The 12,651-nt window shown below is 31.5% G+C and overlaps 1 protein-coding gene across 1 annotated transcript in view; it reads left to right on the top strand.

Moving 5' to 3' along the window:
- The first annotated feature begins 739 nt into the window (after window positions 1–739).
- LOC140062716 (transient receptor potential cation channel subfamily A member 1-like) overlaps window positions 740–12,651 on the top strand; it is a 36,458-nt gene continuing 24,546 nt past the window's right edge. Inside the window, exon 1 of the mRNA XM_072109033.1 lies at window positions 740–912. Coding sequence (XP_071965134.1) covers window positions 745–912 — 168 coding nt within the window. The 5' untranslated portion in view covers window positions 740–744. The remainder of the gene's footprint in view (window positions 913–12,651) is intronic.

Raw genomic sequence — 12,651 nt, forward strand, 5'->3', positions numbered from 1 at the left:
ATTATTACTTTGCAGTGGACCTAATCAGCCTTAATTAGTTGTAGGAATTGACAGAAAAAAATATTGCAAGATGCAACGCAAGGACGTAACCGCGCCGCAAGTAATTGGACCAATCACGACGCGATGGGTCAACTGAACTGTCGCTTGTGATTGGTCAACTCACTTGCGTTCCTGCGTCACGTTGCGTTCAAGTGGGAAAACTTTATATCATTAATTATTAACATTCAATAAAAAAAAAATCCTTACATATTAATAAAATAATAAAGTTATATATTAAAATATCAACAGATTTCTGTCTAAACATTCATAATGTATCAGTATGTTCAGACAGAGCTACTTTAATTAAAATGTTCTTTTGAGGTCAATCATGATAACTATGAGAGTATTTTCTTTAAATGATATTACCTGCTCTTGGATCTCACTCTCTGGTTATTAATATTAGCTAAAAGATTGCTTGTCAATGTTGGTATCTCAATGCGTTTCTATCTACGCCGACACAAGATCAGGAATATTAATATAAATATACCAAGATATCCCGGATTTAGCTTGTGATTAGTACGCGATAAGAATTACACAACCTTGAATGAATAGTATTTACGAATCATTCTCCAGTTATACAACAGCATCGTTTGTGATTCATTGTAAAAAAAAGGAATGATGATAAATGTTTTCTGGTAACTACTAGGTGGTATGAGCATTAGCCTGCGGACGTTTATACGCCGACGGACGCACTCAGGATTGGAAATGCTCAACCGTTTAAAGAGTTTTGGGGGAGTTAGTATGAGGCGACGTGGTACTACAACCTCGTCGTCAATGATGCATATGGTACCAAACGAGGAGGACACGTTGGATGATATTGTCATGACGTCGGAAGTGTGTAGTATTTTTGATAGTCCATATCGCCTTATAAAGGTAAGAACTGTGTATTGTGATATTTTGTATATTTTGTAAGATCATTTTAATCTAGACCTTTTTATTTGAATTGCCCCGTGTGGGATGATTAAAGAATTTTGAATTTAATTGAATTGAACAAAATACTAGACAATAATATTTTATTATTTATTAGAAAAAAAGGAGGTAATATGGAATACAAAGTGAATATACAAGATTTAAAAATGATATTGATGAAGTTGATCAAATTGTAATGACATTAGAAGTTAACAAAAATGTGATAAATAATATGATTTTATGTCAATAAAAGTGGTGTTTATGCCACAAAAAAGGAACAAAATAATAATATGTTATTTAAAACAAGATAATATTAATTATAATTAAATGCAAAAACGTAGAGAAGTTGTATTTATTTGAGTAGCCAAACTTATTTCAACAAACAAATTTTAGTATACAAGATAGCTATTTATACACAGCTTTTGGAGTTGAGTTTTGTTTACATTAACAAAGAATAATAATAATATTTTATAGAAGTAGTCTTCATTGTCAATCCGTTGTCGTAAATGTACACATTAATGGTCTAATATTTAGAATAATATTGTTGACATAGCAATATTTACAAGATCATTTCATAATTAAATACATTTCTTTAATACATTTATTCGCTCAATATTGAATATTTTCAGATGAGCAATGATTTAACTACAGTATAGGCCTATGACTAATTAATTAACTACAGTACAAATTCAAAGATGTATTGTCCCCCTAAAAAAACAATTCTGTAAAAAAAAAATTGTTGAGTAGGCCTATGCTATTTTAATTTCACGTAGTTATTTATGTTGACCAAAAATTGGATCGAAATTGGCTGCCAGTGGGTGGGTTTTTGATTGAATGGGGATTGAATCTAACCATTTATTTTGTCATTTTATAAGTGGAAACATTATTGTGCTAATTTTTTTCTGCGGAAGTGATTAGCTGTATTAAAACTGCAGAATAACCTATTCCAAGTCCGATTTAATTAATCTTCATTTTAAATGTTTTTGGAGGAAAATACATATTTAACTAATGTTGAGTTACTAAACAATTAAACTATTCAGAAAAAGGGTTTTTTGTCGACTGCTGATATGATTTACATACAATATGGTGACAATATAAATGACTGGCTTAATTGACCCATATGCTAAAAGGGACGCTGATCTAAAATTCCACGTTACAAATAAATTACAATGAGAATAATTTTATCATTTTTATTGTTATTTTATCAAATACAATGTTTGTTTTAAAAGAGGACTACTGTATTTTTATTAATTTTTTTTCTTAGTTGTTATACTTTAAAAGATGTTTTTTCTTGTTTTGTTCGTTTTATTGTAATTCTCTCTAACAAATAAATAAAAATTTAAAAAAATTAATTTATGGAGGCATTTAAAAAAAAATTTAAATAATCATCGTCACTGGACAATGTAAAGAACTGAATTTATTTTTAATAATGTGAATACTATAATGACTGAGCAATGGCATTTTTATTGGTCACTTTATTTCAGAATAAAAATTCCATACAACAAACAATAAAAACGGAAATCACACAAAAGTAGAATTTTCTCTCATTTTGTGAAGAGATTTGAAGATCGTAACAGCAGGGAAGAGTGGAATTATACTCTTCCTTGGTAACAGATAGTTGCGGATTACACCTAACAAGATCATTTCACTATTGAAACTCTTAGCCTATTCTAAAACGACAGACGTTTTAACTGTTACAACATACAATACGAAATATGCCTGCAAATTACATGTGATAGGATAGGACACAGTAATTTTACATTTACACATTGTCAAAAATTATTACTTCAAAATTCCCTAATTATTACAATTGTCCGTCAATGTTTAGAATCTTCACCATTCATCGTCAGACATTAGCAGATGTATCAAACATCATAATAATGTTTTTGTTATACGTTTTTTTAAATATTTGTATGACACCGATTGTGCCTGTCATGCGTTTCACAAGGCTTAAATAAATTTGCATCTGATTCTCCTGCATAATGGTCATCATTTTCCTCATTACGTCATCATCTAGAGGATATCAAATGTTCCTTAATTACAACTTAATCAATGACTGACCAACGGTAATGCGTGATCTTCGATTTATTCCAGCAAGAACAATGTCCCCTCGATCCAATACCCTATTTGTTCCGTCTACTTTTCAAAGTAAATGTTTGTTTATAACTGAAGTTATTTTTGAAAAATATATTTTCGATCTAAACCATTTCGTCGTCACCTAGTAACCAAAGAAACATAGAATAAAACAGTTGACATGTCGCTGAGAACAAACAGCAGCAATTTAATCGAAACATTTCATAAAGGAAAACACCAATTAGTGAGATGATCGAAATATTTGAAATTGGTATAGTAGTTTTACAGTTACATAAACAACCGTTTGAGGTATCGTTCAGTTTATTCAAACACAACAACAACCAACGCTGTAAGAAAACAGATTAGGCTGATGACAAATAAACCACTCCTTACGTCGGCAAAACTATAACGACGCGTCGTACTTATGTTATCAATTATTATATATTATTATCAATACTTATTATTAATCCACGAGCTCATGTTATAATAGCTATATATGACGTCATGTGGTATCACGTGCGCTTACAAATATATCTTAATATTATTTCTCCTGCATCTTTTAGTAATAACGTTTGGAAAATGTTATGTAAAATGTACATAATTATTATAAACCATTTCTCATTGTTTTCATGTCATAATCTTCCATCCTTCATTTTTGTTTACATGCTTCCTGTCTTCTGCCTCTTGCCTCTCACTGATGACCAATTATTTTTTTAAAGTTTTTTATTTGATTCCCTTTTTAAGATTTCTATTATGATTATATAAATTCTATTTTTTACTTGTTGTCAACTATTATGTTATTGTCTTGCCAAATAGTATCGTTCTGAGGGTCCGTCGATCGGCTTCGTAATAAAATTAAATACAAACATCGTTGAGAGTGCGCATGCGTAGACGTACTGTTGATAATATTTCTTAACCGTTTACGTCCTTCTTTTTTTAGTAGATATTAGCCTATTGAACAATTTATATGTAGAAAATAAGTATATAATATCATCTCATTTTCAGTACTAATTTAACTTTGAAATAATAAATTAAGCTTGGTATGTTGGCGACTGAGGAGTATTGATAACATCTGACGATATGGACAGCCTAATCAAATCTATCAATTTAGTTGACAATCAGGCGATAACATTATTTGTCAATCAGTACTTAGGTAATGAAGATAATGATCTTTCAATGGTATTTTGCAATAAGGTACGCCCTTATCATATTTCTCAGAGTGTAATAACCCTTATATAAAATGACTGAAATAATCCATTAGGTTTAACCCTTATGTTTGTCATCATGGCATGAATTTTGTGAATAATTATCTCAGTTTTCCCATTCATGGCATTAAAGGAGGACATCAGATAGTTTGTTAGATCTATAACCATCAAAGTAAAATAACTTGTAGCTGATTCAGTCAGTCTTTGGCCACACTCCCATTCTAGGCTCAATGAAAAAATATATAAGAAGCAAGTATCAGAAACAAAAATGTTTTTATGGCTTACATATGCAATTACTCTATCATACAATGAAAAATGAAATTGAAGAAAACTCAAAACAAAATAGAAAAGAAGCAAGTAGAATTCAGAAACAAAATTACAAATGGTTTCATGGCTTACATATGCAATTACTCTATCATACAATGAAAAATAAAATTGAAGAAAAAAAATCAGATTGAAATAAAAACTTATAAAATAAAATAGAAAAAAAGCAAGTAGAATTCAGAAACAGTTAAGAATGGTTTCATGGCTTACAATTCAATAACTCTATTATACTATAGGATATAACCTATTTTATTTATTTATTTTCAATCTTTCTACATAGCAAAAAAACAAACATATAAGTATAACAGGAGAGTAGCGGAAAAGCAAAAGTATAAAACTGTCATCTTGTGATGTGCTTGACCAGCCCCTGTCAACTTGAACGATACAATAAAACCGACATTTAACAAATTTAGAAAAATACATAGAAAAATAAGGTATAATAAAATGTTAACAAAAGTGTTATAAAAATGCAATTGCTATCTGAACAATCTGATTGTGTAAAAGTTAAAAATTCTGATTGTATAAAAGTTAAAAATTAAACCTATATAAGTAGTTTACGTTTATATCACTGTACTAGCCTACAATAATATATATGGCATGTGAAGTCATGAAATATGTGCTAATTGGCATTTCTTTGGCTAATAGTTTTTTTTTTAAATTAAAGTGTGCTAAGTTATACAAGGTGACTGACTTAAGTTATAATCATTGTAGTCAACAAGTGTGCAGCAGCTAAAATGTCATAATCATATTTTAGTCGTCAATTATTTTTTTTCTCATGTAGTGATTCTCTATGGTTGAATGACGTATTTTTTCATATCATTTATCCTAATTATATTGCCCTACATTTTCACTATTGATGATCTATTTTTTTGTCAATAAAAGTTGAATGAATAATCTATTGATCAGCTCACATGATTTTGTTATTTCTTTAACTCTGCAATCGATCTCATGACGATATTATAAAAGCCATTATATTTGTTAAAGAGATCGTTTATCATAAGCGGAATCAGTGCTTTTGACTCCACTTTATCCATCTACTATTAGTAACCGCATTTAGAATAATTATTTATACATCATCTCAGTTTATAGTCTATAATGTTAATGTGAATGTGATATGATCAGAGAGAATGTTAGCGAGTACATGAACATCTCTCTTGTTAAAGCATTACTGTGAAAAAATTATTCCAAAGATAAACAATTTCTACTTTTTCTAAACATGGAAAAACGCCCTGTAAACTGTTACCTTACACATTAGTTTATATTGTAACAATAACTGTTTGATAAATGAACATCTTTTGTTTAACATTGTTGGGTCGGCAAGGTACAGGGGAAACTGTATCTACATAATGCATAATTCTAATTTTTGATGAGAAATTAAGAATTTCTACTTTTTCATGGAAAAATATACTGTTGTTGTAGACAATTTAGTTTAGTTTGTATGTATAAATATTGGTTAATTAACAATATTTGACAATATAAAAATGAAGATTTATTTTTATTCTTATTATCTCATCTTAAAGCTTATTTCTTTCCGACAAAATAGTATAGTGTTTAGTAGACTTGCTCCAAGTCTGTATTGTTTTTTTTAATAATTTATTTGTTTTTATTTCGACCCCGATTTTTGTCTGAAAATACAGACTTGTGAAACACGTATAGAAATCGATTTGCAGACCGCAAACAACTGATAAGAATGACGTAGGTTATCATACCGTATTTGGCTATATGGGGCGGGCGGTATTTAAATATGGATTTCAAATCAACCAATGATCATTTTGTTTCAAAATGAAAAAGATCGAGTACGTACAGTCATGCTGAATGTACGATCGAGACTGTTGAAATAATGAAATCGTGTTGCCAAGTTGTTTTGTTTATTAATTGTTTAGTCCTTAGCCTAGGCCTCGCACGTATGATCTGCCAAATAAAACGCCAATAAGAGGTAGGCCTACATACCACCACCGGCACACAACAGGATTCACACACAACAGACAGGGCTACGACACCACTACACAGAACAGGACAGGGTCTAGGTGGGATTTAAATCAAATTATCTCCGCGTAATATTAAATGATTCATTCAATGTTTGATTTGCGCAGAAGCAAGACGAGTTTTCATGTTCTTGGGGAAAATCCCATCAAATGTTTACCAGACTACTACTAGGCATATAAAATCATTTCTAGCCTTCAGAAACTTTCATCAATGTCCCGATCAATGTACCCAAGTACATTGTCTAAACGTAACATAGCGCATGCGTACCACAATTAGTTGTTGAGTCTTTGAAATTCTGAAATATGAATATTAAAACAGTGTACGAGTGAGTAGCCAATCGCATGCAGCTGAAACTAGTCAACCGGATAATCTATGCACCAAGAATTCTTGGTGTTAAACCACGTGACTTTTGCGTGTTTCCCCAGACGGAGTATCCAAACTCAAGTAATACACGTATGAAACGCCATATGTGCAAAAATGTTTATATTTTTACTAATATTAAGAAAAAAACTCCGTCTGGAGCCCAGACTAAGTGTTTAGCTACACCCACGTCATATATTGTCTGATTCCTCTCGATGAAGGATTTATCCTGCTAGCTTCTAGGGTCTTATCGTAGACTGACATCAATCGGTTCAATCTCCTATTATCACTTTTGACAATTGTATTTGTTTCACTGTTACTAAAGCAAGACATCATAGGATTCATTCTTTAAAACATTCTGTCTCGTAAATAAATGTTTGTTATGTTCTATTAATAATCATAAAGCTTGCTTGTGAAATGACAAGTTTTGCAAACCTTAAGTGTGATGCTTACATTAAAGTGATGCTTTCCTCAAGTGAAATAAGGAGGCAAAAAGTATTATTCGTATAGGCTGCCTCCTCTCTCATCTCATAGTTGTTATATGTGAGCTGCTTATGCTTAATGTTAGCACCTGTGTATGCTTAGTGTCTATTCGTTAATGTCCTAATTGAGATTTTTTGTCTTTTAAAACGAATTTAAATTATTCTGTTTTCATTTAAAAAAATACATTCTAAACAAAGACAGAGAACATTAATCGTGTTTTCCAACATGCCAATATATTAGCATAAGTCTAACATTTCTTGATTGGTTGTGAATTTGTTTCATATCCCAATAAGTAAATTGAAATGTCAGTACTAATGCGCATTATATTCCATCTACTTTCGATTCGCAAGAATAAATTTAATGAAAAACATATAAATAATATATTTTACTTGATTAGGTTTGTTTTGTCATGATTTTGTTAACCGTAAAAGTAATTGTAATGCTCAAATATGTTTGACCTTCTGACACTTAGTACAATAATATGCCTCGTGTAAAATAATCAAATTGTAGTTTAACGTTAATTAAAAGATATTAAAAGATTTCAAGAAAGGCCTGCAGAAAGTTAATATTGACAGTTGCTGCAGTAAGTGAGGATAATTATTTTTAATTACCTTAAATATTGATTATTTTCAAATAAATGAATGTCTTAAACGGGTTTTAGAGAGGTTAGATAATAGAAACATTAATGTACCGGAATGTGCAAATCTGCTCTTTTCTGGATCAATTCAAGTATAAAGAAAAAAAGAGTAAATCTATATTTTAATATAATAATATTTAAAACATACTTACCACATCTCTCTGTGTCAAACGTATTCTTGTACATTTTTTTTTCAACAATGCTCCTCCATACCTCCGTGGCTCTTTTATAGCTAGTTCACATTATTCATGAGAAACAATGCTTTTCTTAGCTAGTTTCTATCCCGTCACTGTGAACTTTGCTATTGTTTTAGCTTTCAAACAATGCTTTTCTTAGCTAGTTTCTATCCCGTCAATGTGAACTTTGCTATTGTTTTAGCTTTCAAGCCAGTCCTTCCCAGTTTCATTTACTGTATTTCCCACTTTCCTGGGATTTCTGCATTCTCACTCATGAGAGGACGAAGTATTGTGGTGTACCCGCAAACTTTATATATATCAACACACTATTATTTTCGCAAACCTTTCAAACAATATATACTTGCTTTGTTAAGTGTTTATATAAACGGTCAGTGAATGAGAATTTAATATTGACATAGTGGAAGCGTGTTGCTCTTCGTAAATCAAAACTATATCCATACCTGCACAAAAATCTAGGCAGAGGTTCTTAAATGGTGGATTATAGACACCGCGTAATATCAATTTCAAATACAATCCGATGTAGGCTGAACAGTAAAGCACATGGCTTTTGCAAACTTGTTCACGGTAGGTTAACAGATCTTTCTTAACATGTATAGCCTACTTTACTAGCCTAGGCCTTATCAATGATCATTTGTTCACGGTAGGTTAACAGATCTTTCTTAGCATTTAGACTTTACTAGCCTAGGCCTTAATCAATGATCATTTGTTCACGGTAGGTTAACAGATCTTTCTTAGCATGTAGACTTTACTAGCCTAGGCCTTAATCAATGATCATTTCTTAAACTACCTTATTTAGCAGGCTTCCTATTTGTGTAAACATTCCATTGTTTATTGTATTTATCTCTGAGCCGTGGTGTGATTTTTGGAGATTGAGCTGCGAGTTGTTACGGCATTATTCCTACGTCATGCCTTCCTTGGTGATTTACAACAGGTATTATACTTACGAGAGGTGGAAAGACCCCGGGAAAGACTGATAGCTAAGATCGATGAATGAGACTGATAGCTAAGATCGATGAATGAGACTGATAGCTAAGATCGATGAATGAGACTGATAGCTAAGATCGATGAATGAGACTGATAGCTAAGATCGATGAATGAGACTGATAGCTAAGATCGATGAATGAGACTGATAGCTAAGATCGATGAATGAGACTGATAGCTAAGATCAATGAATGAGACACTCCCATCACCAAAATAGACTATTGGTCAATTAGTAGAAGTTTTGTTCTATTTACTATATTGACTTGATTTGTGTATTATTAAGAAGAAGAAGTACATACACAAATCAAGTCAATATAGTAAATAGAACAGAACTTCTTTTGTTGTTGTATGTAAATAAATAAATTATTACATATTACATTGGAAACTATTTAAATTAAAATAAGTTTAATGTGTGCTATTATGGTATACGGTAGGCCTACCCTTACATAAAATAGTTTGGTTACTTTGATCATGGAGGTATAAAATAACCTCCATGCTTTGATTTTATTATGAACGTGAGTTCCATTTACATCTTTTAATCTTTACGACTAAAGCTCATACAATGTCGCTAGAATTTTGTGACAATTACTATTCACACAATACTTTAAAATATGGATATGGTACCAATGAATACACGGATTGTTTATAGCGATCAATACACTTACTGTTACTTGTGGCGAAACTTATTGAAATCATATTGGTCCTATTAAGGAGGTAATGCAAAGTGTAATTGGTGAACAAATAAAAGAGGAAAAAAAAGAAACAAGATGAAATGGTGGAACGATACGGTAATCATCAGTGGTAAAGGATAAAGGGGACGATTATGTTTAACGTTACTTTTGCTGAACTGATATTGTTTTAAACGATACAAACTTTATTTATTCTGTCGCAATATCATTATCAAAGAGAAAAAATCAAAAAGAAACGTAATTTCCTGGTGGAACCTGTCTTAAATTTTATTTGAGTTTCACCAGATACAAGGCATTAACTATTTGATTCATATTTTGTTAACATATATTGAATTTTTCTTTGTTTAAATAAATGAATGAAAGAATGAAAGGGAAACGTAATGAGCGTAAGTGCGTACCATACTTCTTTGACTGCCGCAAGAGGGCGCGAATCCGGAAGTGACTCTCAAAGCGAATTCATTAATGAGTTGGCCAAATTGAAACTTCGATTTAAGCTTAAATGACCGGTAACATCAATACAATCAAATTGAATCACATTCAATTATATAAACATAGCGACCACGTCGTACGTACGACGATTAGATATGATTTATTAATAGCTTCGGCTGCCGCTAGAGGCGTGATTCCGGAAGTACTGGCAAAGTGCCTACAGCGGCGAATCCGAGCTTAATCGCGCTCTCTGTGCGAACGAAGTTGAAATATTCCAATTCCAATCAAACACCTTCAGTTTGTCTCGCTGAAGCATTGGTTTCCACTGGAGACGCAATACAATGACGTAGGTGCACCGCAAGCGAGTTGAGAAATGAAAAGCGATGGATTATTCGAACTGCCACTTCATTGGTCAACTCGCTTGCGTTATGTCAACGTCATTGCGTTGCCTCTCTGTGAGAGAGAAAACATGATCAACAACGCATAGTTTGTGGAATATCTGAGACAGCTATTTCCATAAAAGTGTTTCCATTGTCTCCTCCTATAGAATTTAATTATTGACATATTGAAGTAGACAAATCAGAAGGGTCACATACCTGGAAAACAGCAGGCAATTAGGGTAGAATTAGTAAATTTAGAAACATACATTATTTATTAACAATTTAATATATTTAATTATCGAAAGATTACAATCAATTTATTTAGAATTTACAAAATATAAAATCCAACTTGAGTTAATTAAATTAGGAATATCTAATCAGTTTGTAATGGAACTAACACCAGAATATTAAAAATAGGATCAAAATTTATTTTAATGTTTATACATGATGGTCGGTTTCGTAACAACCAATAATACATTGACTATACAATGGAAATCATTTTCACAATAACGGTTTTAGGTCTTTGATCTATAAGCCATCATGATTGTGCTGATGAACTATCGAACTTCGGAGCAGACGCATATGAAGTCGGAGAAGTTAAAGAAGTATTTTCGCATTTTGGTCTATCAGATTTCTTCTTTCTTTCTCGTCAAATCGTCACTCGAACGGCGAACGCGTCTGTCCATCATCTACGATTTCTTCTCTTTCGAACTCATTCAACGTATCTGTTTAAAGTGCAAATAACTTTTGATCAAAGTGTTTAAATTATTTAAAATTTTGTATTTAATAATAATTATTATGGAATCATCATTCAAAATTTCACATCATTACGATAATTTGTTGCTGAAATGCAAACACTCATTCCAATTCAACTTTTCTCAAAAAGTAAAATGTTGTAGTTACGTTGTTTTGCCTTTGAACGGCCGTCTTTGAAACGTTTCTTTATTACAATTCACCGCGATTGGCCAGATCATCACGTGTTTTCCGTGTCATGTTTACGCATAGAACTCGTTCATTAAGGATATTAGTGTGTCAACTATTGACGTTTTGACTTCGCTGATGATAATTAAAACAAAATGTTACCTGCACGTGATACATTAGTTTTCAAACTGATTGTTATTGAACGATTATATTGTGTTACAAAATAGATTAACATCCCTCCATTGCATTCATGATTGTAATTTCAATACTTCTTAAACGTTAAAAAAAATATCCTTATTTACAGATATAAAGCCAATATACAGAGATACAATTTTGAATCCATAAATGTATTATATATTATCATATCGATATTGCCTTCGTGCAACCAATCGTATAATACAGTTTACATAACTGTCTGATCTCGGTGCTTAATATACCTATTCTAATATTCTGATACAGTACATTCCAACGGCATATACGTAACAATAATTTGACCAATCACAAGCAACGAATGAACCGTCACTTGTGATTGGTCAACTTTCCTTCCGCGCACGTAGTGTGTTGCCAAGGAACAACAACACAATATCCATCACGATTGAAAACATTGCATCTACGGTACGGTACTACTTTTGTATTTGATTGTAATGTTTTCTTATGTATATTAGTTAAGAGCTTTGTATCTATATATATGTACATAACGAATAAAGAATAAATTAATGAAAAAAAATTACATAAGTATGGCTACACGACATGAAATATAACAATAACAGTTATATAATGAGGAATGTTACTATACCTTACGTATAATACTGTACGTGAGTGTATTGCTTCCTGGATATTGTATAGCTTTTTTTTTTTTTTTCTCTTTTGTGGCGCAAACACCACTTTTATTCACATTCATATTATCTCATATTACATAAAATCGTATTATTTAACTTGTAAATGTCGTTACAGTTCATAAGTAACATTTTTACATATATGAATCCTGTATTACTCCTTTTTTCATTAATTTTCGTATATTTTGTTATACACTTGACA

Source organism: Antedon mediterranea, chromosome 11, assembly GCF_964355755.1.
Source record: "Antedon mediterranea chromosome 11, ecAntMedi1.1, whole genome shotgun sequence".
Classification (NCBI taxonomy): Eukaryota; Metazoa; Echinodermata; class Crinoidea; order Comatulida; family Antedonidae; genus Antedon; species Antedon mediterranea.